Source organism: Neophocaena asiaeorientalis, unplaced genomic scaffold (genome assembly GCF_003031525.2).
Source record: "Neophocaena asiaeorientalis asiaeorientalis breed wild unplaced genomic scaffold, Neophocaena_asiaeorientalis_V1.1 scaffold32, whole genome shotgun sequence".
Taxonomy (NCBI): Eukaryota; Metazoa; Chordata; class Mammalia; order Artiodactyla; family Phocoenidae; genus Neophocaena; species Neophocaena asiaeorientalis.
In genome coordinates, this window is record NW_020185327.1 from 4,730,197 (window position 1) to 4,757,959 (window position 27,763).

The 27,763-nt window shown below is 34.9% G+C and overlaps 1 protein-coding gene across 1 annotated transcript in view; it reads right to left on the minus strand.

Moving 5' to 3' along the window:
• Nucleotides 1–27,763, minus strand: part of DPP10 (dipeptidyl peptidase like 10) — a 638,912-nt gene that overhangs the window by 134,257 nt on the left and 476,892 nt on the right. The window contains exons 6-7 of the mRNA XM_024734508.1: nt 19,695–19,747; nt 19,513–19,594 (exon numbers count right to left, since the gene is read on the minus strand). Coding sequence (XP_024590276.1) covers nt 19,513–19,594; nt 19,695–19,747 — 135 coding nt within the window. The remainder of the gene's footprint in view (nt 1–19,512; nt 19,595–19,694; nt 19,748–27,763) is intronic.

Here is a 27,763-nt window from a genome sequence, read left to right on the forward strand (position 1 = left end):
ATATAGTTTCATACCTTTCAAATCTATGCAGTTCTCATCTTTCAACCTGCCCTAATAGATGTGAACATTCAGATAACCATATCCTTGCTTCTTTTGGCTCCTGGACCACTAACCACACTCCAACTTCGTCATACTTCCTGATCCAATAGTGGCTCCAAAATTTGTGTGGAATCTTTGTCTTTTACTTTACCAGGAACAGATTTTAATTTTTAATTATTCCAACTTATCAATTTCTTAAATAATTTATATTAAACTAAATATATGTTAATAAAGTGAATTTCATGTAATATTACTTTGGAAATAAATCACACAAAAAAGATTTTGCAGTGATTTAGCATCATTATTAGATTCAGATGTTATCATTTTTCAATAAATAAGAAAATTTTATCATATGGACAGTATTAAAGCACATAATTATGTACATAATACTTTTTTATCAATAAGCCACCTTGAACTCCATCACATACATAAGACATTAAGTATTTTTTAAATAAATAAAAATGTTTGAAATATTTAAGCCATATTCCATTAATGGATATGATTCCATTGGATTTGAAGTAAAATTTTCCCTTTTAAGCAATAGGCTACATTTCAGTCTAGGAAACACTTGGAGGAATTATTCTTTAAAGACTCTAAGTGTAAACTTATAAATAAAAGGTCCTTATTTTGATTTATATAACAGATTCTTTTGGCAGCACGAAAGAATATAAGCAGACAAAAAAAATCAGAGTATTTTGACTTTACAATTAGAATGGCTGAAGTGAAAATGAGAGCCAATAATAATGTTGCCAAGGATGTAAAGCAACTGGAACTTTCATCTCTTCTGGTGGGCGAGTGAATTGGTACAATCACTTTGTAAATATACGTAACAGTTTTTACCAAAACAGAACATGTGCATAACTTTAAAACTCAGCAACTCCATCCAAGGAAATGTATATGGATATACATCCAATATATGGACATATATGGGAACCCAATATATCAAGGAACATATATGAGAATGCTCATAGCAGTGCCATTTGTAATAGTCAACAACTGTGTTGCAAGTTATGACAATAATTACCCTTGGTGGGGAATAGTGCTAGTGAAACTGAGCAGGACACCGTGGGGTCTTCCTGGGTATAAAAGCCCTTCTGTGTCCCCAGTTTCTTGTTTGTAGAAAAAGGGCTTTAGTCTCCTAGGACTTCCCTGAGTTACAAAGAACAGACTCAAGCAGTTAATAATTAGGGAAGTGAGGGAATGAAGAAACAAAGGAAAAGCAGTCAAGAAACAATCGTTTAGGGATAAAACAGAGTCCTAGTTCCTTCTTAAGGAATACACATAACAATCTGACACATATCTTTGAGTTGTTATGCAAAAACTAAGATCCCCACCCAGGTGGAAGATGGTAACTGTATGCTGACCACAAGCACATAGAACCAAGACTGGTTGGAACCAGAAGGTTGATGATTAAGGTCCCTGAAAGATCACCCTGTTACCTCACCACCAGCCAATCAGAAGAAAGTCCACAAGCTGCAACCCTCACTCCAAATGTTGTCTTTAAAAGCCCTTCCCTGAAAGCCATCAGGGAGTTTGGGTCTTTTGAGCATGAACTACCCATTCTCCTTGCTTGGCACCCTGCAAATAAATGCTGTACTTGCCTTCACCACAACCCAGTGTCAGTAGATTAGCTTTGCTGTGTGGTGGGTGAGCAGACCCAAGTTTGGTTTGGTAGCACTAGTAAAGAGCAAATCAGGGGTCTTCTGGTATATGAATGATGCTCTGTTTCTACTCTGGGCACTGTGAAAATGGGATTGTTCACAAGAATCAGCTCTGCATATTTGCTGCATTCTGTTAACTTAAAGAAAAAGGAAAAAATTATGCAGAATTTTATCAGTAATCATAATTCATTGAAAATGCTACCTTAAAGATGATCAGTATTTTACTGAAAGCCACAGTATATCATTCAACTTTATAAAAATTTTGTTTCTTTGTCAGTGTGTAATAAATTCTGAGAGCCCATTTATGTAATGCAAAGTAAAGCTATGAGCACAGTTAAATAGTTTGATTACCTCTGACATTTTAGCTTTGAATAAATCTGTCTGTGGGTTATAGAGTACTGCTTTCATTTCTCTGCAGAACCATCTCTGGGATAGAATAACTCACTCAAATCATTCATGTCACCTTTGCACTAGTACCTGACATTCTAGAGATAGAATCACTATCAGAGAACTCTCATCCCTTGACATTTGCAATTATTCATACCAGGAAACCCTTTCAAAGAGTTCTTATTCTGTAAAACCTTTATAGAACATTATGCATTCTCAAAGAAGTGAAATATATCCTTTTGCCTTAAATTTATAATTATGTAAGTCACTCCCCAATTCCAAAGCCCTTTTATCCATTTTTTTTTTTTAGGAGAAAAATGGATACCAGATAAAAGCAAGCAAACAGATAATTGAAAACCAACTCCAATCAATGAAATGTAACAACAGACTATCTCTTGGCTGTGTCATTCCCTAAACCTCATTTAGGGTAAGAGAAGACTGTATGATAAATTGATCATTTTGATAATTGAAAAATTAATCTAAAATACTTATGAGCCCCAAGAAATAAACTGCGACACACTGAAGACAATCAACATTATTATATTATTTTAAAAAAACTTTAGCTAGAGGATGGTATTGTCTAGTCATTAGGTACCCATTTCTTCCTCTACTCCACTTTCTTCTATTTCATTGTTCCTTTCACCACTCCATCCCTTGTCTTATTACCCTTTTTTCTAGTCCTTTATCATTTACCAAATAGGTATCTGGACTGTTTACATGCTAGATGCTGTGCTAAGTTTTGGAGATATAAGGACGAGATCTTACAATCTAATGCTGCATTCCAATACAAGCACACACAAATTAATGTAGATATGGTCAGTAAAGAAAAACAAAACCAATGTATGATGACATTAATTTAGCGGGACATGTTACTGCCCAATATGTGTCATAGCAGTAGAACTTGAAATGGGAAACAAGAATAAAAGCAAAAGTGTAGAAAATGGGATTTCTATCAAAGAGACATGGGATCTAATCCTGGCAGTGATCTTTGTGAGACTGATGTAGCTGCCAGTTGCAGTATCCTAATCACAGATTCCTGTGGCATTGTAATCAAATTTTCCTAAACAAATCCTATGTTCAACAATGCCTGACCCCTCCTGGCTCCTGTTCATTTTCCAGTCCTGGAATTCCAACTTTCTCATTGGTTCTGAGAGCTTTCAGAAATCTATTTAATGAATTCATTTTCGGTTGAAATGAACGTGAATCCATGTCTCTCACTTACTTCCAGGAATCCTAATTACCAGGTGACATGAGGCAGCTTAACCTTCAAAGCCTCATGGGTAAGAAAGCCCTTCACTGTCACTTATGTTGGGAGCAAGCTAAATTAACCCGTTTCTTTCCAGCTTTCATCCATCCCAGGATTAGCAAAAAGCATGGTGCATATGCAGTTTATTCTCTGATGCTAAAACAATTTGATTTTACATTTGTATTGTAACTCCTTGTATTTCAAATGGAGACTCCAAAATTTAAAAAAGAGATTCCATGACTGAGGATTGAGGGAGATTGGAAGCATAATTCTCATATGCTTATCAATGTGTCTGTGCCTAATGCTTTCCAGTTTATGGGCATGTTGATAAGAAAACAAATTGAAAAATGCAGTAGGTGGAACCAGCCTTGGCTATCTCCCATGCACATTTTACCCACAGCTCTAGACTCTTTATTCCACTTCAGGCAATTTCAAGGCATCCCTGGGCACAAATGAAAAATACAGGCTGTTTTTTTCAATACAAGAATATCCAAACATTCTTTACTGTATCCTCCCCAAATACTGGATATCAGTAAAATAATCATAAAAATCCAACTTAGTAATGAAATGTCTTATGTCCAGAACTAATTTTTTTATTCTAGTTAATGTTCTTATAAAGTTAAATTTAATTGAGCTAATGATCAACTGAGGATGAGAGTCATTTAAATTCAAGCATAACTTGAAATGCAGGACAAAAAGCACTTGAAATACTTCCTTGTTGTCTCCTTCTTCTTTTTCCCCATGTGAGAGTCTACAGAAATGATTATTCCTTGTGCTTCAGTTATCTGTCTGCTACAATGGGGTATAATTAAACCCTATCTCTGATGTATGTGTAACTGTAACACAATATACCCTAAAACCTTTTTATTTTGTTGATGAAAGAATGTAAGAGGATGTTTGAAAGAGTCATTTCTGATTTTTATTAATTCACGTTTGGTGTTTGCAGTAGTTTATTCACTGCTTCCCTCTCTTCAGTTCTCCTCACTTGCATCCACACAATAAAATGACAAAACAGACCCTTTCTGTCAGTGCTTTGACTGTGACATTGTCCAATTAAACTTTCAGCATTCCATAAAGAGTAAAGGCTAAATTCTTTACACTAAAATTCTAAGCAAATTGTACTGGTTAGGATTTATGTACTCATCCATCTACAAGGCAATCTCTGCCCTAGTAAGTCTCATCCACTTGCCATCACATAGTACAGTTTTTGTCTGTGTTTGTTTTCTTTTCTTCTTTCTTGGGGAGACACTGACACACAAAACAGAAAAAATCTACCTTGAACAGAACATAGACTTCCTTGTGAGATACCACTTTTTAAAAATGTTAATGCCAGACATTTCATATTATTTAAAGACACATATAATTATATATATTTACTACTTGAAATATTTTTGTTTCTTAATGAAGAAAGTTTAAAGATGAAAGAAGATGGCAAGCTACATGTATGGGGGCACACATGGAGGAAGGATGGTTATACGGGTCACTTATTCGTTTGCAATTTCACTATACTCCTGCTACGTACCATGTCTATGAGACAATGTTGACTGAGTCTTAGTCCCTGTAGTTGATGAATTCACAGTTTAAAATAAGAAAGATATGAAAAACAAGAATTAACAAACTACATGGTATTTGTACGACGTATTGACGCACAAAGCATTATTAGAATGTCAATAAAGACACAAGACAGCTTGAATCTGATTGAGGAATAGGAGGGTCAGAAAAGGTTTCAGATGAGGCATGACATTTTGGCTGAACTCACAAGTTCAGGTGGATTTTCCTAGGCAGAGAAAGGTAAAACAAAATTCAAGTAGAGGAAATGGCATGAGAAAAGGTGGGTTTAAATGATCAGATGTTGAAAACACACTATATAGAAAAAAGCAGAAGGAATAGGGGGAGAAATGACAAGGCAAAGAGATGTGTGTTAGAGGGTGAATGAAGCCAGACTATAGATATGAAAGATTTGTTGGAGAGCTGGAGAGAAGTGAAGGAAAAATAGGGAGATAAGAATGAGATCTTTCTTAACAATTATCCACTTACTAGTCATTCTGAAAAGCAGTTCTATTTAAAAACTGACTAGAATAATATTGGTCCATTTGTGGAGGTACAAAGATGGATAAAGTGTCTTGAAAAATTTTTAATCATGATCATATAATCTTTCATTTCATTTTGAGTAAATTTAAATAATTACCCTCTATTCTTAGAGAAGCAGGAAGTGAAATGAAATCTCAATTATCTCAATGATATTGTATTATTAACAACTAAGGTATAGGATATCTCAAACTGAACCTCCAAACACCTTTCCTATATGGGTCTCCTGATTCTACAGGTATTAATACAGTAGACAAATAATATGCCCTCTCTTAAAATGGACTTCTTTCACATTAGCCTTTGGTGGGAGGTGGGTGTATTTCCAAGTTCGATGCATATAATACTTTAATGTTAGAATAGACAAAACCAAGACTAATAGAGATAGAAAATCAATGTCTAGACAGATAGCAAGATGCTTTAATAGGAAAGTCCAAATTCATCCTCCACTGATAACTTGGCATCATAACTCTTGAAGAGATATAATATGACTGAGAAGCAAATAAACAGTATGATTCTGGGCAGGGGGAGGGGGAATATCACCAGTCCATATACATTCTTGGGTTTATAAATGGAGGATGGAATAAGACAAGGTGAAAAAAATGACGGCTTGACAAACTTTCAAAACAATGTCCCTGAATAAAAGACTTTTCCGGGAATTTCAAAGTAGTAAGAAGGAGAAGGAAGATGAAAAAGAGGAGGAGGAGAATGAGAATTGAGGAAATACACCCAGAATTTACTTCCTCAAAATCATTTAGGCTGCATAGTCTGTAAGTCTGCTGTCCAGAATCCTTCATCACAGGGTTCAAGCAAAGACGACCATCAAGCTTTGCATGGATCCCATCATTGCAGCAATTAAGTCTCCTTGCCCCAGGCTTAATGATCACTTTCCTCACACAGACTTTATCAGTGAAATCTCTCATGTCATTTATTCCTGTTTGTATCAGACATCTCCAGATTTTAACTACTGTCACTAACAACTTATCTTCCACCATGTCATCATCCCTATAATAACACTCAACACTCCCTGGCCCTTTACCCACTCAACCTTCCATGCCCTTCTACTCTATATTTGAAAACTGGCACTCCAAAACCAACCTATTTCCCTCTACTTTGTTACTTCTCTAAGGGTTCCTTCTCCCTCTTTGCCATATCTGAACCCTGGTCTCCCTTGAGGCTATCATTACCCAGGCACCCTCTCTAGTGACCGCTGCTTATTATCTCATACCTCAAGATGCTCATTGCTTCCTTTTGTTCCTTTAGAACATAATTCTTCCACCCCATTATAAAAAATCCTTTTCATATGAGGCTCATGCCAATCAGCTTTACCATTCTCTGGCTCTCAATGCAGAAAAGTAATATTCTAAAACACTAGTTATAAAAATACTAGTTCTGATAGGCATTATACGAAAAAAAAAAGTTTCATGGTCTATGGAAGGGTTCCCGAAATTATGGTGCATGAGCAAAATCTAGCCTGCCCCATGAACTAAGAATGGTTTTTGCAGACCAACATGTGTAATTAATTTGATGAGAGGGAACACTTACATGGAATCCTAATTAGGTGAAAAGTTATCCCACAAAAAAGAATCTCATTCTTCTTATTGGTAGATATGTATTATAAAACATTACACTTAATTGTTATTTTACTTTGAATTACCTCAATAGAATTTTCTGGCAACGTGTTTTTCTGCCTTGTTACATTAAAACTTACATAATACTCTTGCTTTTGCCTCTTGTCCTGCAAAACCAAAAATATTTACTATCTGGCCCTTTACAGAAAGTTTGCTGACCCTTGATTTGGGGTAAACAACTAAGAAATATTGAATTAAACAGTATTAGTTTCTTCCTTCCTCCCTTCCCTTCCTTCCTTCCTTCCTCTCTCTCTCTCTTTTCCTTCCTTTCTCCCTCCATGCCTCCCTCTCTTTCTTTCAATTCAGGTTCCTTCAAAGTTTGCTAATTTCATTTTGAAACACTGAAATCCACGATATTATATAACGTTTCCTAAATACAGTTGACCACAATTAAAAAAAAAAACCAGAACATCTTACAGGCCAAATATTCTAAAAATTTTTTAAATGCAATTTAAAGTAAGTCTTATCACCTTAAATAAAAATTAACTGGTAACTGTATCATTATTTGTATCCTTAAAGATCTATTATTTTCACAGCTTTCAAATTGCATTAACACTTCTCCAAGATATGGGTAAACTTTTTGTCAGCAAACTTCAGTAGCAATAATAAAACTCATCTTGAGAAATTAAACATCAAGGATTGACTCAAATTGATTGATTTAGAGCAAAATTTTCATATTTTTCTTAAAAACAGCATTTACAATCCACCAAATATTTAGTCACCATAACATTCTAGGCCAACCAAGCCAACACTTCTCTGTCCCAGCAGATCCCTTATTTTGTTTTTCTTCACCTTTTAGATTCTCTGATACAACAAGCCAAACATCCAGAGCAAATAAATCAGATCTTCCTTCAAAGTCTTTTCAAATAACTTTTTTCTTCTGTAAAATCTCTTTATTTTTAGGGCTTCCCTGGTGGCGCAGTGGTTGAGAGTCCGCCTGCCGATGCAGGGGACATGGGTTCATGCCCCGGTCTGGGAGGATCCCACATGCCACGGAGCGGCTGGGCCCGTGGGCCAAAATCATGATTCCAAAGAAACAAACCCACTATTTCCCTCATTTAAAAAAAAAAAAAAAGTATGCATTCGACTAGCCTTATCTGCATGTTATTGTGCTATAACTATTGTAGTTTTGTCCAAAGTATTTCTTGATTTATCATCTTCTGCTTCTAGATTTTAAATGTCTCAGCCGTTCTTTAATTTCACTCCAACAGAATTCTCTAGTGACTAACACAGCAGATTCTAAGGACAAACTTCTCATTCTTTAAAAACTCAAGTGGCTATTTTTTTTTTTATAGAAAATGTTTTCTACATTTTACTAACTAAATTCTTGAAGGTCATCACATTTGGGAGTAATAAATGCTACCAGAACTGAATTCATGCTAACTGAACTGTTTAATACATGTTTTATTAACCATATGATTAAAACTGGATGAGCTACCAAGATAATACACCTTGGTTTTAGAAATAAGACCCAAAGGAACCAAAGTCTCAAAAATTTACAATGACTTAAAAAGAAAGCATACTGATTAATTATATTCACGTTTATTAGTGGATGGCATTGCATATCTGCACATGTAGAAGAATCTTACTAATTTTAATGGCTTCTTAATATTTTAGGCACCCTAATATATTTTATTAGTCTCACAATGATGACTTAAGTTGTTTCTATTCTTTTATTCTGCTTTTTGAATTGTACATAACATTCAAGTGAATTTTCTTTTTATGTGTTTGGGTCTATGTGCAACATATCCACAGGATAAATTCTATATTTAGAATTGCTAGATATATAGTACTATATTTCTTATTGGATACATTCGTTGCCCAATAAGAATGTGTGTGTAGTTTATGTTTATTTTTGATTTCTAATTTAATACCTTTGTGGTCCAAGAACATATTCTGTTTGATTCCCATTCTTCTATACTTATTGAGGCTTGTTTTATGACCCAGTGTGAGCACTTAAAAATACCCTGTATTCTGTAATTTTTGGGTATAGTGTTCTGTAAATGTCAATTATGTCATGTTGATTGATTGTGTCAATCAAATCTTTTATATCCTCACTGATTTTCTGTACAGTTGTTCTATCTTTAACCGGAAGACAAGTGTTGAAATTACCAGCTAAAATTTTCAATTTGTCTATTTCTCTGAGTTTCTGAAATCTACTAAAGTATATATCTGCTTTCAATCTTTTCCTGGCTCTGGAGAATTATTACTTCATGTTTCTCAGAGACTATAGTTTAGGCTGTGGTCAATTCAAAATATCATAAAATATAGAGTTTCTTTTCACATGTTCAGTTTCTTTGTTGTTCTTAAGAAGGAGAGCAAGGGAAGAGCTCCTCTACCACACCATGTAAAGGATGCCCGGAGTTACTTCTGACATGAGGAATCTTGACATTAATGCAGAGCACAGTTTCTCTCAGAGAGTTCTCTTCATGCCGTTTACTAAAGAACAGTAAATCACTAGAATACTGAACTTTTCCTAATTAGAATCTTTATACCTCAGGGGTTGTGTAGCATGGGTCACATCTTACAATAAAACACTACTATAATCTTATTTTTAAAGTTTTTATTTAGACTATGACTTGACAGCACTGTAGGATAAAAGGTTAAAAGTAATAATAATAGATATGCAAAAGCTTAGCTGCAATAAAACAGAAGGAGTCTAATATCTAGAAACCTTCACTGATCATCATCTATGTTGTTACTCCATTCAAATGGTTTGTTTAGCAGGAACTGTCCAAAGTATTCAGTACATTGGATTATGTATGATCCAGATTTATAGTTTAAAAATGTGCAACCCTAGAATCTCTCGGGCTCTTACTCCACAATATATTATTTAATTCAATGTTAGGAACAGCATGAGACAAGAAGTGCTGCAGAAATTGCTATTTATGTTGGAAAACAAACAAATGGGGGAAAAGATATGGCTGTTACATTTACCTCATTATTACTAAATAACTCAAAATTGCTTAAATATAAGTTAAGGGAAATATAGGGAGTTTTATTACAGTGAGTTTTTATGGTTATTCTTTCTAGTACAAGTCTGCTAACACATTTTATATTCCTAGTTTGCTTTATTATCTTCTTACATTTGGAAATAATAGTTATAGTTTTCTGTTATTAAAAGTATAAACAAAAGAATTAAAGCATGTGATTGCATACAAGTCTATTCTATTTCTTTTCATATTGAGAGCTTCCTTATAGTCAGAGGGACGCCTTTAAATAAAGGTCCAAATCTTGCACCAGTATATAACTCCAAAACTCAACTTGCTGGTTACTTCCTCTAGGAAACTGCTCCATCACCTCAGAGAGGATTCCCCCTGCAAGATGAGGTCCATGTTGTAGGTGTTCCCAAAGGTGAGTATTCTCACCTTTAAGTCTATTTTCTGTGAATTCCTGGAATAGACATTGTGCCTTTTATACCAGTAATAAGTAACAAGTTCATAAGACCTAGTTAGAAGCTCTATGAAATTTTATATTTCATGCTGGATTAAACCAAATGAAGCACTTTAAATTAGGATAGAGACTACCACCTCCCCCCAGAAGAGATAAGTACATTTCTGATATTCCATCATTAAAACTGGTACTTTATATGACAGTATTGGTTTCCATTTGATTTTTCTAAATTTTGAATAAAACATTACAAACATAGCATAGGAAAAAGGCATTCTCAAATAGCATACAGTGAATTGATTTTCTTTTCTTGCTTTTTAATTATTATTATTATTACTAGATAGAAGCTTGGCAATATTTCTAATCACTGTCTAGATCTAAATCTAGGTCAGGGCTGGCCTTGCATCTGTCAGCATCTAAGTATCTTCCATTTGCAGATGCTGGCACAGGTTACAACATCTTCTCTAAGCAGCTTCTCTTTTATTATTTTCAATGGAAAACCCATGCCTGCTAACTCCATAGTTCAATATACAGTTATACATGCTATCAGAATTACAGAATTTGAGCTCCTGCCTTCAGAGAGTTTGTTTACAGTCCAAGGCAATCATCAAAGTCAAGTCAACACATACTTATCAAGTGACTTCTGATAAGGCCTGGGCAAAGCCTTTATTTAAAAGCAATACGAGTATAGCTAACAGTATGCAAGTTGCTCAGTTTTCTCCTTACATTGAAATAAGCAACACTTAACTGGAGGGAAATAATCTGAAATGTGTGCTTATAAAGGATAGTAATTTCATTTTCCATTTCTTTTGGAAATCTGAATTTGGTAGAAAAGTCATAAATATGCTGTTTAATAATTACAAGACACTAAGATTGATATTGCATGGCAAGGCAAATTAATTTTCTTTTAAATTGTACATTGTAATTGCATATTTTTTCTTTACACATGTACACTTATACTGTTACCATATTTTACTTATATGAGAATGTATTTCCTGTCACATTTGCCTACGTGATATACTAATGTAAATATACACCCGAATACAATGCAAATGTATCAGTCAAAATGGCTGAGGTAGTTTCAAGGTATTTTTGTTAAATCCAAACATAGTTATCCTATTATGGTTCATCAGTTATCCCCAGTCAAAATATTGATTATAGAAAACATATTAGCTTCTTGATATTGATTTTCCTGATTCCAAACTTGAAGTGAGACCCATTAGACCTTAGGTGTGTCTAATACTAGAATATAATAAGAAGGATTGCTTTTATTATTTCCTGGAACTAAAAACACAATCATTAGATTTTGTCCTGGGTAAAATGAAAAAGTAACCTTGTTTTTCATTTATCACCACTAATGAAAATAAGTGGAGTTTTTTTTTTTTTTTTTTTTGCGGTACGCGGGCCTCTCACTGTTGCGGCCTCTCCGGTTGCGGAACACAGGCTCCGGACGCGCAGGCCCAGCGGCCATGGCTCTCGGGCCCAGCCACTCCACAGCATGTGAGATCTTCCCGGACCGGGGCATGAACCCGTGTCCCCTGCATCGGCAGGTGGACTCTCAATCACTGCGCCACCGGGGAAGCCCTAAGTGGAGTTTTAAAAAAAGGTGCAAATTCATTTATAAGAGAAAAGGTCATCATGACAAACACTTGAGGATGTTATGGTATAAATTTTCTGGCAGTTTTCCTGCACCAATGTACTACCTAGGAATGAGCACCACACCACACACACCACAGTGAAGAACTGACTTGAAATAGACCTTGACTCTCAATGGCTGCTTTCTTTATTTACTTCTATGTCACCTCTGGTATGTTGGTATGCTAGGACTCTAAAGCCCAGACTTTCGTTCCAAGTGTACACGACACCAGCAGCAGGGAGTGAATGTGTGTGCGTATGACCGTGTGTGTGTAGTGGAGTACGCACATGTATATCTTATATTTGCAAATGCTTATCATGTATTTCTTGACTACATCTTAATGACAATTAAAATGATTACTTTTATACTGGAGAAAAACACAATGGCCTATGAGGCAAAATCATATTGATTTCTAGTAGGGGACATGAGATTTCGGCAACATGTTTGAAAAATGCTACCTTAAACATCTGCCTTTCAACGAAGAAGGGTTAAAGTCACCCTGGAAAAGTCAATAAAATTGTTCAAAATGTTTACATTAATTAATGAAATTAATTAGTTAAATTTTCATTAAATCTTAATGAAAACTTAAGCAGTTACACCAAAGAAATTGAAACTCTCCTAGAGGCAATGAACCATTGCTAATCACTTAAGATTTTAATACAATTTTAAGGTAAATCTCTAGTAAGTAAAAATGTAGGTGATAGGAAAGTTTGATAAATTGTATTTGGAGAATTACCTAAACATTACGTTCTTCAAAAATACAGATAATGAATGTAGAAAAGTGATTTCTCTAAACACCTAAATTGTGATAAATTAAGTAACACACTGAATATTTTTAAAGCTTTATGCCATCGGAAGAATGGGTATGGTGATTTTATTTTATCCTGAATAGACTGAAAAAGTACTAGCAATATCAAAGAAGGAGTCTACCTTATGTTAAGTGCTCTTATCACACAAAACATTAAAGAGGGCAGTAAACATCTTTTGGAGGTGATGGATGTGTTTATGCCATTGAAGGTGCTGATGGTTTCATGAGTGTATACTTATTTTCATCTCAAGTTTTATAGTCTTTTTATAGTCTTTTGTATGTATTCAATGCAAAAAACAATCTTTTGTTTTTTGTGTTTTTTTTGCGGTACGCGGGCCTCTCACTGTTGTGGCCTCTCCCGTTGCGGAGCACAGGCTCCGGACACGCAGGCTCAGCGGCCATGGCTCACGGGCCCAGCCGCTCCGCGGTATGCGAGATCTTCCCAGACCAGGGCACGAACCCGTGTCCCCTGCATCGGCAGGCGGACTCTCAACCACTGCGCCACCAGGGAGGCCCTCAATCTTTTATTTGTACTCAATAAAGTGGTTTAAATAAATTAAGAGTCTAAAATGAGATTATTTGCAAAAATTTGTAAAAACATACATATATGCATAATTTAATTTACTTGAATAAGTATTTATAAGACAATTTTTATTGTTGGACTGCAAATTTTAGATCTCAGTTTAAAACTTGATGTGTTCATCTCTTAAATATATTGTTATCTATCAAATCAGTTCTAGATTATACTAATGGCCTCTAAACCTAGCTCTCTGCCTTTGGACTCAGTTACCTACACTGTATTTTAAACTTTCCTGCCAGACCTGTCTTTTCAGGAATGATTTCTTTTCATATTATGCCATCTTCAAAACCTTCTTTGGCATCCCATTATCCATGGAAACAACTGTTAGCCTTTCATTAGTTTCTTATTAAATCTACATTTTGCCTCGTGCTAAGATGAATTTTATGAAGAAGGAAGGGGGAGGAAGCTGAGGGGAAGACAGAGGCAGGGAGAGAGAGAGAGATAAAAGGAGAGAGAGAGAAAGAGAGAGAGAGAAGAGAGGGACATTTAGCATATTCTTTCTTCTGTCTGCTCTGGAAAAGACTACAGTTTAGTGGTGGAAGACAGCAATGTAAATAAATAATATAAAATACTGTAAAAATTTGAAATAAAATAGAACAATATTAGAATCTTGAGAAGTAAGCAATTCACTTAGATGTAGAAAAGCTGGAAAAATTACCAGAGAAGAGGAGGGAAAGTATTTGACAAAGAGTTCTGACGAAAAGAAAACAACGGGTATAGAAAGGGGAATCACTCGGAGCACAAAGCAGCCCTGTGTCACCCTCTGGAAATTACAGAGTTTGGTCCAGGTAGAAAAACATCTGTGCTTTGTTCTGCGATGAAGTGTCAGGAGCCAGATGATGTGACAACTTAGTCACATCTTGTGTGTCACATCAATGACATTGTGTGTCATCTCAGTGACATTTCATAACCTTGTGGGAATTGCTAAGGATCTGCATTGCTAACCATATCTCTGCAGGTGTGAATTAGAATGGCTAGCAATTGAAGAAGGGACGTTAGAAAATAAGCTGCAAAAATTTTTAGGGGAAAGATGATGAAATTCTGAATTAATTATGTTATTACATGAAAGGACAAGTGGGAATCAAATTAATAGCTGTCATTTATTGAGTGCTTACTATGCTGTGATGGCTAATTTTATGTGTAAATTTGGCTGAGTTATGGTGCCTGACTGTTTGGTCAAATACTAGTCTGGCTGTGAAAGCAGTTTGCAGATATGATTAACATTTACAATCAGTTCATTTTAAGTAAGGAATAATGTGGTTGGTCTTTATCCAATGAGTTGAAGGCCTCAGGACTGCAGCTCAAGACTGTGATATTAAATCTTCCAGCCAGCCAGACAGCACCCATAATTGTTTGAGTTCTCTCTCTGAATACACATATACATATATAGCTATATACACTGTTAATACTGTTTACTGGAAAACCTTGACTTGTGCACATTACCTATCTCATTTAAACCTCAAGCAAAACTGGGAGTAGTTATGATTTTCTTTCATTTTTAAAATGAGCAAGTTTAAGCTTAAAGCTTTCAACCTTCCATAAGTTACAAAACAAAAAACAGAATCTGAGCTTGAATTGAGTTTTTTCTGATTCTAGAGAGTGTATTTTAATCAGTGAAATGTTTTTTCCTTCTTATGCTCAGACTTCATCTGACTTTTAGAAGCTTTCGATTCTTACGGTAAAATTATAGATGAGGTATATTTAACTTTTATATATGAATTTACATGAATTCATATAATTATATGACTTTTCAAATGTTCTACAATGAGTGATTTTAACTTTTATAAGATGAAGTTATTTTGGAAAGAAAAAGGCTACGCCCTCTTAAACCAGAATTCTTTTCAACTGAATGACTAACATATTTCTTCCTGCTTCAGTATCCACCATTTCTTTTTATAAAACATTTGCTACAGCTGAAGTGGTCTACTCACTGCCTTCTCTAAATAATACATGCTGTATTGTGTCAGGTTTTTTTCCCACAAAGTTGGCCACAACCAAACTGTTTTCCCCTACACCTAGTGTTACTAAAAAATTCTCCATCCTTTGAATTCTAACTCAGACCCTCTTTATCTATAAATTATGCCCAATCTCTTATCTTTCTTCTCTATAGCCAAGGATTTATTTTACAGCAAATAAAATTAGGGAGTGAGAATTAAGGATGAAGAAATCAATTGTTCTTAGTTTATAAACACTACAGGACTCTGATTAATTTAATGCAAAACTAAAGTATTGCAGTGGCTCATCTCTGGTATAATCATATCGCTGACTTTTGCTGGTGGCTTCGAATAGTGACAAAGCCTGTCATATTCACATGAAATGGACCGTTAGCCATTTGCAGAGACACACCCTTTAATTATATTGAATTTATGTTTACTTAAACAAAAAATAACCTCAACAAGAATGGAACTTATCCCAAAATTTTCCCAAATGACTTTGGAAAATGCCATTACAAAGAACTTAGGCTTATTTCTCAAAAAAACTAGTAACACCAAAATTCCTGAAGAAGTTAAAATTCAAGTGACACATTTTTTAAAATCTTTTAAAACAGTAAAAATAAACACCTCTAAAATACTATATGCTAGATACTTTTCAAAATGCTTTGTATTTATACATTAAATACCAGAATCGCATTATTAGTAAAGCACTGTTATTGTCACCATTTTAAAGATAAGAAAACTAAGGCATGTAGAGATTAATAGTCTCAAAATCAACAGCTAGTAAGTAATGGATGAGGATTCAATCACCTGCAAAATGACCCCCATGAGAGGATCTATGATTTTTGTAAATTTTTAGTATTTTTATGATTTTCTCAAATATATTAAAGAATAAGGAATCAATAACAAATACGAATCATTAAAGAAAATGCATACAACTAATACTACTTCCTTTAGGGTATAAAACTTATTTTGGCACAGGTGTAGGTTGCTCTCAGGCTTGGAGAAAAAGAGTCATTTAAAACTAATCAAAGTTTTATACATTTTTCCTAAGGACTCTCCAGTGACACGAACATGAAGTTATCTGGGGTTTCTGTGTTCTAACATTTTGTGTGTTTAGAATTTGCCTCTGGCCTAATGGACCAGCTGTCTTGTTGACAGCAGCAGAGTGAAGCAGTAGGACTACAGCGTCTGCCCACTTCCTGGTGCCCACTCACCACTGTCCATCAATACACTGATCCTTGACTTCTCTGAATCAGACCTGCATCTTCATATCTAGCATGTCTTAGGCAGCTTCTGCTGCCACTCTTCAGGAATATCATAATGGAATGGATCTAGAGACAGCCCTACATAGGTATATTAAACACATTGTTTTAAATGTCTAAAATAGACACAGGATAAATGCAAATATACTGTCTATAATCTATGGTATTTGAACCACTGCAATATTTTTTCATTTTAAATTACTGGCTTGTTTTCTTCATAATAATTTAATCAATTATTCAACCATTTAGTGTGGATAAGGCAGTGAATACACTGTGTTATACAGGATTTCTTTATAAAATGTAACCATAAAGATGTACAAGAAGCTTCAGGTCTAATGTCTGGCAACTTTGTATATGTTTCTCTCAATGTTATTGGTAAACCTTTAAGGTTTAAATAATCCCAGTTAAATATAGAATATAATATTTAGAATTATATAGAATGTAATATGAGGGAGGTCAGAAAGCACAGTCAAATGCTTTCATTTTACTACTGATGAAAATGAGGTGCCGAGAGGAAAAATGATTTGGCCAAAGTCACATAACCAACCACTGGCCGAGACTCTATCTCAGGTATATTCACGTCCAGAATATTTCAGGGTCCAGAAGTTTTTTAATGAAAAGATGCACTGTTTAGTTATAGTACATTATTCCACAGCCTTATTGTGATGTGAAATACCTGTTTCATCAATTAGCTTAAGAAAGTATTTCTTAGATTTATAAAATGGAATAAAACTAATAATATGCACTTTGTTAAGGAAAATATTTATATTTCCTAAATTATCATAATGAAATGATGGTCATGGGAAATTAAAAAACATACCTCAACCCACTCAGCTGTTACTGAAGCAGCAATTCTCAGTAAATACAAGCAAACAAACAAAACTAGAGGATCCTAACTTCTGTTAAAGGTTAGGGTTAGGGTTGGTTGATCAGAATTATTAAAGGCAAATAAGATGAACATATTGATAAGAATATGAAGAATTTCAATTTACTAAAAGACGTATTTAACATTTAACCCCCCTCATTCTTAAAAGCACAGTTCAAATTATATAATGTAAAACCTACAGAACACTAAAGAAAAAGACCATATATCCACCATCACTACTAAGGAGTTAAAGTCTTATTTACTTTAACTTATTTAACTTTAATTTATGTATTATGTAAAACATAATTATGTATTAAGATAGACCCAATAGGCACATATAAAACACTGTACCTATCGCAGGGAAAACATTTATAAAAGTTTACATTAAGCCATTAGGCCATCATTTTCTAAGTGACTATTACAAAGATCTGTTTTTGAACTTTACAAATTAGCTTCAAAACCAATTTCACATGTTTGTAAATTTAAAAACAAACATCAAAATAACACACCTGAAATAAAAATATGCAGTAAATTTTTTAAAATATTCTAACTAAATACTATTAAGAGTATTACTATCAAATTGTTGGATGAAGATTAAGCGTCATTTAAAGAAAATTCTATAGTCTTCCATGTTTTATTGGAACAGAAAAAGAGGACACTAACATTATACTAGAAAGGATCAAATAAATTTAAAATTTGGCTTTTTGAGAAGACAAATATGAAATTTATAAATATCAACCAAAGTTGATCATGAAAATAAAGTACTTACAAATAATATTAGGAAACAAGAAAAAATACAGCAACACATGCTAAGATTAAAAGAACACTAAGAAGTTATAAAAATATTATGCTGGGGCTTCCCTGGTGGCGCAGTGGTTGAGAGTCCACCTGCCGATGCGGGGGACGCGGGTTCGTGCCCCGATCCGGGAGGATCCCACATGCCGCGGAGCGGCTGGGCCCGTGAGCCATGGCCGCTGAGCCTGCGCGTCCGGAGCCTGTGCTCCGCAACGGGAGTGGCCACAGCAGTGAGAGGCCCGCGTACCGCAAAAAAAACAAAAAAACAAAAAAAATATTATGCTAAAAATTTGAAAATTTAGGTGAAATGGACTTTTAGAAATGCATAAATTACCAAAACTTATTCAAAAATAAATCTAAACCTTACTGTTACAATCATAATAGAATACATTTTTAAAAATCTTCCCAGAAAAAAAGAAACTACCTCACCATAACTAGGCACATTCATAGGGTAGCTAGTGCAAGAAGAATTTAATAAATTAGAAAGCAGAAAAATTGGAATGGAAGAAGCAGTAATTAACAAACAATAGTCTGGAAAAACTAGGTGTTCGTGAGGATATGGAACAAAGGGGATTCTCACATTGTTGCTAGTAAGCATACAAACACACAAACAATTTAGAAATCAGTTTGGCCATGTGTAGTACTTTTGAGCATGCTCAAGCCATACAAGCAAGCAATACCACTTCCTGAGCAATTTTCCCTTAAAGTCTATATCCAGGCACCCATGAGACACAAGAATATTGTGAAGCTCAAACTGCTTTTATACATCAATCACTCTCTTTTTGAGTTTGTGATAATTCCAAAATATATGAGAAAAAAGTCTTAAGAGAACATTGTCAAGTGTAGACTTCCATCTTAAATTTTTGCCATGAACAGTGCTTTAAGAATAAATAAAACATGATGTAATAGAAATTTTACAGAACTAGGCCCTAGTATTCTTGGATCTCTTCTGGGTTTTATTATTAACTAGCAGTTTAATGACACATTATAAACTTTTTTCTTTTTAATTAGTTGATAACATTATACTGGTACTATTTGATATATTCTTAAATTAAAATACTAGATAAAAGATATTAAGGTAAATTAAAATCATCCAGTATAATAGGACAATTTTTACGAGTGGCTTCTGTAAGTATTTTCCATAGGGCCCTGGCTGACAGTACTCAGTGCATACCAATGCCTGTGCTTACCAGCTGCTGCCCTTGGACGCCCCAGGCCGCGTACTGCAAGACGGAGTCCTCTACTTCTGGAGGATTTAACTCCCAAACTTCCCTTGAAAAAAGGTAAATATTTTTACATGAACAAATTAACACCTACATCAACAATTTAGTTGGACAGTTGCTCATGGAAACCAGAAAATCAAAGAACTTACCTAGTGTGTATATTGTAAATCACATATGAAGCAGTATACGAATAATGAAAAATCTGAAAAAAAAAAGAAGCATTATGGACCCTAGTTTGGAATAAAGGCTCCATCTTAATGGGTATATATGTTTTTGATAAAATCCAGGAAATCTAAAATTGGTTTTAGAGAGAATTCAAAATGTGAAATATTCTAGTTCTGGAGTTTATTACCCTTTCTGAGCCTTACTGTAATAACCTCCTAATCCTTCTTTCTACCATCAATCTCATTCCTTATTCAGTCCACACTCTATATTTAGTATGATTCTGAATATTTTGCTAACTTGTTTAAAATATTCAGTGATTCCTCACTGCCTATAAAATAAAGTTCAAACCACTTCAGTGATATTCAAGGGTTTTGGTATTTTGGGTCCTACACGTTTTCCCACCCTTAACATCCACTACTTCTTTTCACCTAGTCTATACTTCAATTACCTTAAACAAATTCCTTCTGTATATCCTGAGTAACCTGACCATCTCTCTCTCTCTCTCTCTCTCTCTCTCTCTTTTTTATCTTTTTTTTAGGACATCCTACCCTCACTCAGGTGAAAATTTCCCCTCCTTCCATTATAGCCTCTGCATAGCCTTCAATAGAAATCTGTCTCACAGTTTACTTTCAACTCTTAGGACAATTCTCACCCTGTAACGTAAGTTAGATAAATATTTTAAGTACTTGTTTCTTTTTCCCACTAAAATGTTGTCAGGTCCAGGTGCGTATTGCCTTTGCATCCTCCACATTACCTTATATGGTGTCATGTTTGCATGCAACATGCAATCAATATTTGTTGAGTAATGATTCTGATGGGGAAAAACTCTTGCAGCTTAAAGTGTTTGTGGAGACAAAATGGGGTAACACCCCAATCACTTCATAGAAATAGTTGAAAAGTTTGTGTTAAGTAGTTGGTTGCAAGTATGTATCTTCAAGAGACTTTAGTGCCATCTTATAAAGAGCCTTGTTTCTTTTTAAAGGGCATCTTCCCAAGGATCACAGCATCCATGATGGGATGACATTAAGGAACATAGTGGATGATGCAAAGATATCCCTATATTTTGGTTCTTACTAATTAAAGATGGTGGAATAGTAGAATACAGAGGAATGAGGAAAATTGCAAAAGACGGGTTAGGGAAAGAGATGATAAGTATGTGATATTTCAATGAAATTCTTTTTCTCTAAGCTATGTGGATGGATCTAGTGAAGAAAATTTTTTCCATCTAGCTATATTAAGTTATTATTTGCAAGATTTACAGAACTTATGTTGATACTTCCATTTTTCAGCATACAAGTATAAAAGTTTCTTTTATTCCTGTAGTGGATGTACGTTGCACAAATATAATACTGTCAATTGAAACTCCCTAGAAGTCAAATTGTTACTTCTCACTGCAATAGCTTCAATTAAACATGGCTGGCCACATATTCTGTAAAGCAATACTAGTGTTCTCTCTTTGCATTGAAATTACAATCCTTCCCCCATTTGTTATAATATTGTGTTTTACAATGAAGCTTTATTCCTCCATTTCTTTTGGAATAACTGAGAATCTGAGATTGCCTTCACTATAGAGTCATAGAAGTGAAAATAACTTTTCCTGGTGTCTATTTTGGCTTTCATATTGTGTTCTATAAAATTCCATATTTGACTACAAATTTTAAATCTCGAATTTACTACTACTATAGCTGACAAAGAGGTGAGAAATGTGACCACCTCTATAAACATTTTTTTTCAACTCAGAAAGTTCTGCTGCCAAAGCAAACTGCCAAGTGAGCACTTGGTCTTCAAAGCAGACAAATGTATCAATGACGTTATGGGTGAAAAGAAACTATTCATCCCATCTGTTAACCACCTAACACACTGTACCTGAATTCTAGGCTCACATCCATCTTGAGAGTTCCTGTGTACTACTGTTTTAGTCAAAGCAAGTCAAAATAACCACTGAGACAAAACTGGATGGATATAACCATTGAATGTTGGTCTCTATCATATTTATATAATACAGAATTATAGAGGTTGCTGGCTCTTCTCGATGTAAGAATCCAAAGAACTTCGACGGTCTCCCAATGATGGGATTTAGAGAGAGGGATATATAAATCCACTTTCTGCTTTGTAGTTCTTAGCCTAATACAGCATTTGTTTCTCTCAGCTGGTATGCTGAGATGGAAGATCACAATAAAGAATTTAACCTCACAGATACAGAGAACAAACTAGTGGTTGCCAGAGGGAGGAGGGTCAGAGATGAAAAAAACAGGTGAAAGGGATTAAGAGGTACAAACTTCCAGTTATAAAATAAGTCACAGGGACATAATGTATAGCACAGGGAATATAGTTAATAATATTGTATGTGCATAAACTATAAAAATATTAAATCGTTATGTCATATACCCGAAACTAACATAATATTGCAAGTCAACTATACTTTAATTAAAAAAAAGTTAATCCTGCCTAACCTGCAAACACACCGCAAACAAGTTGCAGAGATTTAGCCTCAACTATAGGTTCCCTACAAAGCCAGCAGCTTGCCATTTACAGGTAATTAGAACCTAGCCCTTTTTTCTTAGCTTAGAACTCTTTCCACCAAAATCCACTGCCCTTGGTGTGTGTGTGTGTGTGTGTGTGTGTGTGTGTGTGTGTGTGTGAGTGTGTGTACTCCCAGAAGATCTCAAATACTTTGTAGTTTTCCATAATTAAAATTGCATTATATGTCCACCACAGAATGTAAAGAGTGTAAGATAGGAGAGACTTTCAACAGAGTTAGAGGTAGACATTTCTTTATGTTTGTTTGCATAGTGTTGCAGAGATTCTGAAAGGGGGAGTTTTCAAGTAGAATTAGACTTAGCTTTACTGAACATCTGTATTGAAGCACATTGGGCTACATTCAGTCTGTGTTAATCTGCATCTTTCTCTTTCCTTCCTTGAATAACATTTCTATTCTTTTTTAACACTCCTCATTTCCTTTTATCCTATGTTCCTCTTCTACATTGGCCAGGTAGGTCTTGTTTTACGATGAGAGGATAAAATTGGAGTCCCTGATGTCAGAAACAGTTTTTTTCCTATAATGATTGGCTGTTGCATAGTGAGCGCCGAACTGAACATTTGATGAGATCCTTGGGGGCAGAGACATTTCACAGTCAAAAATTACATATTCATCCCATCTCTGCAAATGATGTTCCACTGCTTGTTACAGAGCGTGAATAGTTATAGCAAAGGTGGTGGGTGTGGGGTAAAATTGAGATATACTATGTAAAAACGTGATCAGTGCTTACTCCTGGAAGCTGGACTTGAGATGACATTCAGTCTCATGATGCCAAAATGTATTGGGAGGTACAGAAGGCATCATAAGATCCTGCAAACCAATCTGATCCCCACCACCTCTACCTTACTTGAGGACCCTATAAGAGGCTGATTGCTAAATATTAATCACCATGAGTGGTATAACTAATTATCATTGTTTGCTATAGTTATGCTCTATAAGTCATCGTAAACACTGAATTAGCAAATACTGAATGATTGCTCCTGGGAGAAATACAGGGTTAGGTTCCTGTGGGTCTCTGGTTACATTTTCATCGACCAATCAATACATACCATCTTTTCACGTGTTTTTTTACGTGAAGACACTGTATCTAACACTAAATATTGTTGATTCATTAGCACTGAGCTCGTGGCCAACAGTACTGTAACTCATGCCTGAATGAAGCTTACCTAACACATGTACTTTCTCTGTAAAGCACATCACGGTCTTCCTTCACCTAATAACACTGGACAGCACTTCAGCACTGTGCTTGGGAATATTTTAAACAGCAAAATCATCAACAAAAAGCACAAACATTTTTGAAAAAATAGCACTAAAAGACCATGAAAAGGACGCTAATTTACAGTATGAAAGCTGGAACAAGAAGACCTTGCATCACCTTTTTTGATCTCAGCTGGGAAAGTGTGCATCAGGCAACGCAGATGCTCTGCTGTTCTGAACATGTTTGTGAATGACTGAGAACATGCAGCAAGTACGGATCTTGAAGTTACAAATACAATTTAGAAAATAGGTATGTTTGCAATTCCAGAATCTTTAAAAAACGAAGACTACCTGTACACGTAACACAGACATAGCATGAGATATTACTGGAAGAAAGAAAGAAAAAAAAAAGCAGGCATATTGAAGGAAGGCCTGCCAGAACTTAAACACAAGAAACATACAGAAGTTACCCATAGTGGTGGTGTTCATGTTCTGCAAATGAAAACTAGCTACATCCAGTTATCAAATGTCTGTTAAGTAATCTTTTTGACACCGGCACTACACTAGGTACCATTTCAAAAAAAAAATTATTATGGGGATAGAACTCATTTTAAAAATAGAGTAAAATACAAAAGAGTATCAATTGATAATTTTTATTTACTCCTATATGTTGTCTGTCAGTATATAAACATGTGTTGAATACTAATTATATGCAAGCTTCTAAGTTAAGTACCTTGCCAAATGCAAAGACTGTAATAAACATGAACCCTGCCCCCAAAGAGTTCTTGACCCATTTGGGGTGACAAAGTTAGGAAATATTATATTAGTATAAAGGGCTCCAGTTGCAGGTCTTGGTTAAATTAGAACTTGCAGATTATAAACCATAAGCTTTCCAAGAAGCAATTTGTAATCTGTTTCAAGCCTGCAATCATAGGGAAGATAACAGTTGACTTTGGCATTGAAGGAACTAATATAATTATTGAATTGAGTATTTACTATATACTGGACTCTGCTGAGTGCTCAACATATATCATTTATGTTTAAATCGACCTCAGGAAGTAGAAACTGTAATTCATAATTCATGTGATAGGCTCTGGAAGCACTGAAAGTTTAAGCAGGAGACAGAGCCACAATTTGAGCCTACGTCTGTCTGATTACAACCCATATTATGACTTAATCTCTCTGTACTCTCTCTCTCTCAGGGAGCTGGGACGGGAAGCATGACTCCAGCTTTGCAAAAGATTTATTTCTGAAAGACCTTTAAAGATACCACCGAAAGATTTATGGACACGAGTAGGCATGAATTAATTGTGATTATCACAGTTAAGAGATTTCATTGAAAGATGATCTAATATATCAAATTAAAAATGTAAATCCCCTTCTCCTTTAGCTTTTTCACATTTTCTTGGAATATCATTTATTGCCTAAGACATCTATGGGGATTCACGTCAAGGAGAGTTACACTTACAAGAAAAAAGAACAGGGTGCCTTAGTAATTTACGCTTAAAACGCTTAAACGCTTTAATTTAATTTAAACGCTTAAATCTCTGGGTGCCGAACTTTTCTGCACTGCAGTTAAACTGCCGAATTGGAATAAATAGCATACTTTTTCATGGCCTTGAGGATATTTAAAATAGGATTATGGATTTGCCATTGACTCAAACAGTTAGGAAAACTAAACTATGAGGAAGCAGGTCTCTGAATAAATAGTATTTATGAAAAAATGGCAGTGAGAGAAAAGACAATGTAGACAAAAGGGTGTTTGTTTCTCTTGGAAGTAAGTGGTATAATGATGCCAAGTTTGTTCTAGGATAATGGAATACCTTTCACGGTGAGTAAGTAGTGGTTCTGTTGTTGGACATTTTTATCTTTATTATGCAATGAAAAACTAGACCATCAGGTAGGATACTCTAATGTAGTAAATATGGTTCACAAAATTACAAGATGCAGCTCTACAAAAATCCTTTTAAGACATTGTATTAAAAAAGGTTTTGTGAACATTGTGAACAACAGGTATTGGTAGAAAGGGAAAATAAATATGGGAGGGAATTTAAGGTATAAGTAATATTTGTCAATATTTTAGTCTACTTTCTTTAATCTTTAAGATTGACATATACACACTACTATATATATATAATATAGATAACTAATAAGAACCTACTGTATATCTGCAATATCTTTTTGGATCTTTCTCCTAGAGTTATGAAAATAAAAACAAAAATAAACAAATGGGACCTAATTAAACTTAAAAGCTTTTGCACAGTAAAGGAAACCATAAACAACACAAAAAGACAACCCACAGAATGGGAGGAAATATTTGCCAACGAAGTGACCAACAAGGGTTTAATCTCCAAAATATACAAACAGCTCATGCAGATCAATGTCAAAGAAACAATTCAATCAATAAATGGGTGGAAGATCTAAATAAATAGACATTTCTCCAAAGAAGACATACAGATGGCCAAAAAACACATAAAAAGATGTTCAACACCACTCAGAAAAATGCAAATCAAAACCCCAAGATATCACCTCACACAAGTCAGAATGGCCATCATTAAAAGTCTACAAACAATAAATGCTGGAGAGGGTATGGAGAAAAGGGAACCCTCCTATGCTGTTGGTGGGAATGTAAATTGATACAGCCACTATGGAGAACAGTATGGAGGTTCCTTAAAAAACTAAAAACAGAACTACCATATGATCCAGCAATCCCACTACTGGGCATAGATCCAGAGAAAACCAACATCCAAAAAGATACACGCATTGACAAAGGAATGGATAAAGAAGATGTGGTACATTTCTACAATGGAATACTACTCAGCCATAAATAAAGAATGAAATGATGCCATCTGCAACAACATGGATGGACCTAGAGATTATCATACTAAGTGAAGTAAGTCAGATAGAGAAAGACAAATATCATATGATATCACTCATATGTGGAATCTAATTTTGAAAAATGATACAAATGAACTTACTTACAAAACAGACTCACAGATTTCAAAAACAAATTTATGGTTACCAAAGAGGAAACATGGTGGGGAGAGATAAATTAGGAGCTGGGGATTAACGTATATATGCTACTACAGATAAAATAGATAACCAACAAGGACCGACTGTATAGCACAGGGGACTCTACTCAATATTCTATAATAACCTATATGGGTAAAGAATCTGAAAAAGAATGAATATATGTATATCTATAACTGAATCACTTTGCTGTACACCTGAAACTAACACAACACTGTAAATCAACTCTACTCCAATAAAATTTAAAAAAAAATAAAGGATGGGAAGTTACTGAAGGTGTTAATGGAGAAGAACTCTTATTAAAGGTAACGGTTGTAGGTTGAAAATATTTGAGAATAACTAACCCCAGGATAAAAATATACACAGACATCCATAAAAAATTAGTGTGCTTTTATACGCTGCTTATGAAAAATGACCTGAATTCTAAGCTGATAGGAAATATTTATTTTTCAAAGGAAACAGAAATTGAGACAAAACTTTACAGAACAATTACTCTAATGGTGACAATAATATCTGAAGAAAGTTGTCATCCCACATAGCAAAGGTAATGCTCCACTGACCTTCAACATAAAATCCCTCTGACCCCTCTATTTGTAAGATTTCTGATGTCATGAAAATCAAATATATAAAGAATTGACTTTCAATCTCAATCACTTCATGTGTATTCATCTGGACTGGCAAGTGGCCCATGCCAATCTGATTATTACTAAGAGCAGAACTTTCTTCCCGAAGGGGCCAAATCTTTAGCCCTGAAGGTCAACCAAACCAACTGAGCCTTGAAAATGCCACACAGATCATCCAGAAACCATCAGGTAGTGTAGGTACCGGAGCCTAAGGTTCAAAAACAGACCTTTTCTCCCTCTTAGAAAGCTACATGCTGTAAGTATATAATACTTGCAAAAGGGAGATAGTACATATGATTTATACCAAAAATCAGAAGATCAGGGAAAACTGTAAAAAAATGAACTATGTGGGTCTGTTTTCTTCACTTCTGTGCCCACTTTTGCTTGATTCTAGAAGCCCAGTGTTGCACTTTGACTAATTAGTATCTTAATAATCCAAATTATCCTTCCCTTCTCCCCTTTAAAAAAAATGTATTGTGATATTCTTTAAACTTTCTGAATCATGAAAATCATTAGAAGAATTTTGTAAAATTATGAATTCCAGGAAATCACCTAGGAGAGACCTTGAAATCTGCATTTTACTGTGTGCCTGCAGTCATCCTTTTTGTCAGGCAGGTTTGGGAAATGCTGTTTTGCTCTATGAAAATTCCCATTGTTTACAGCC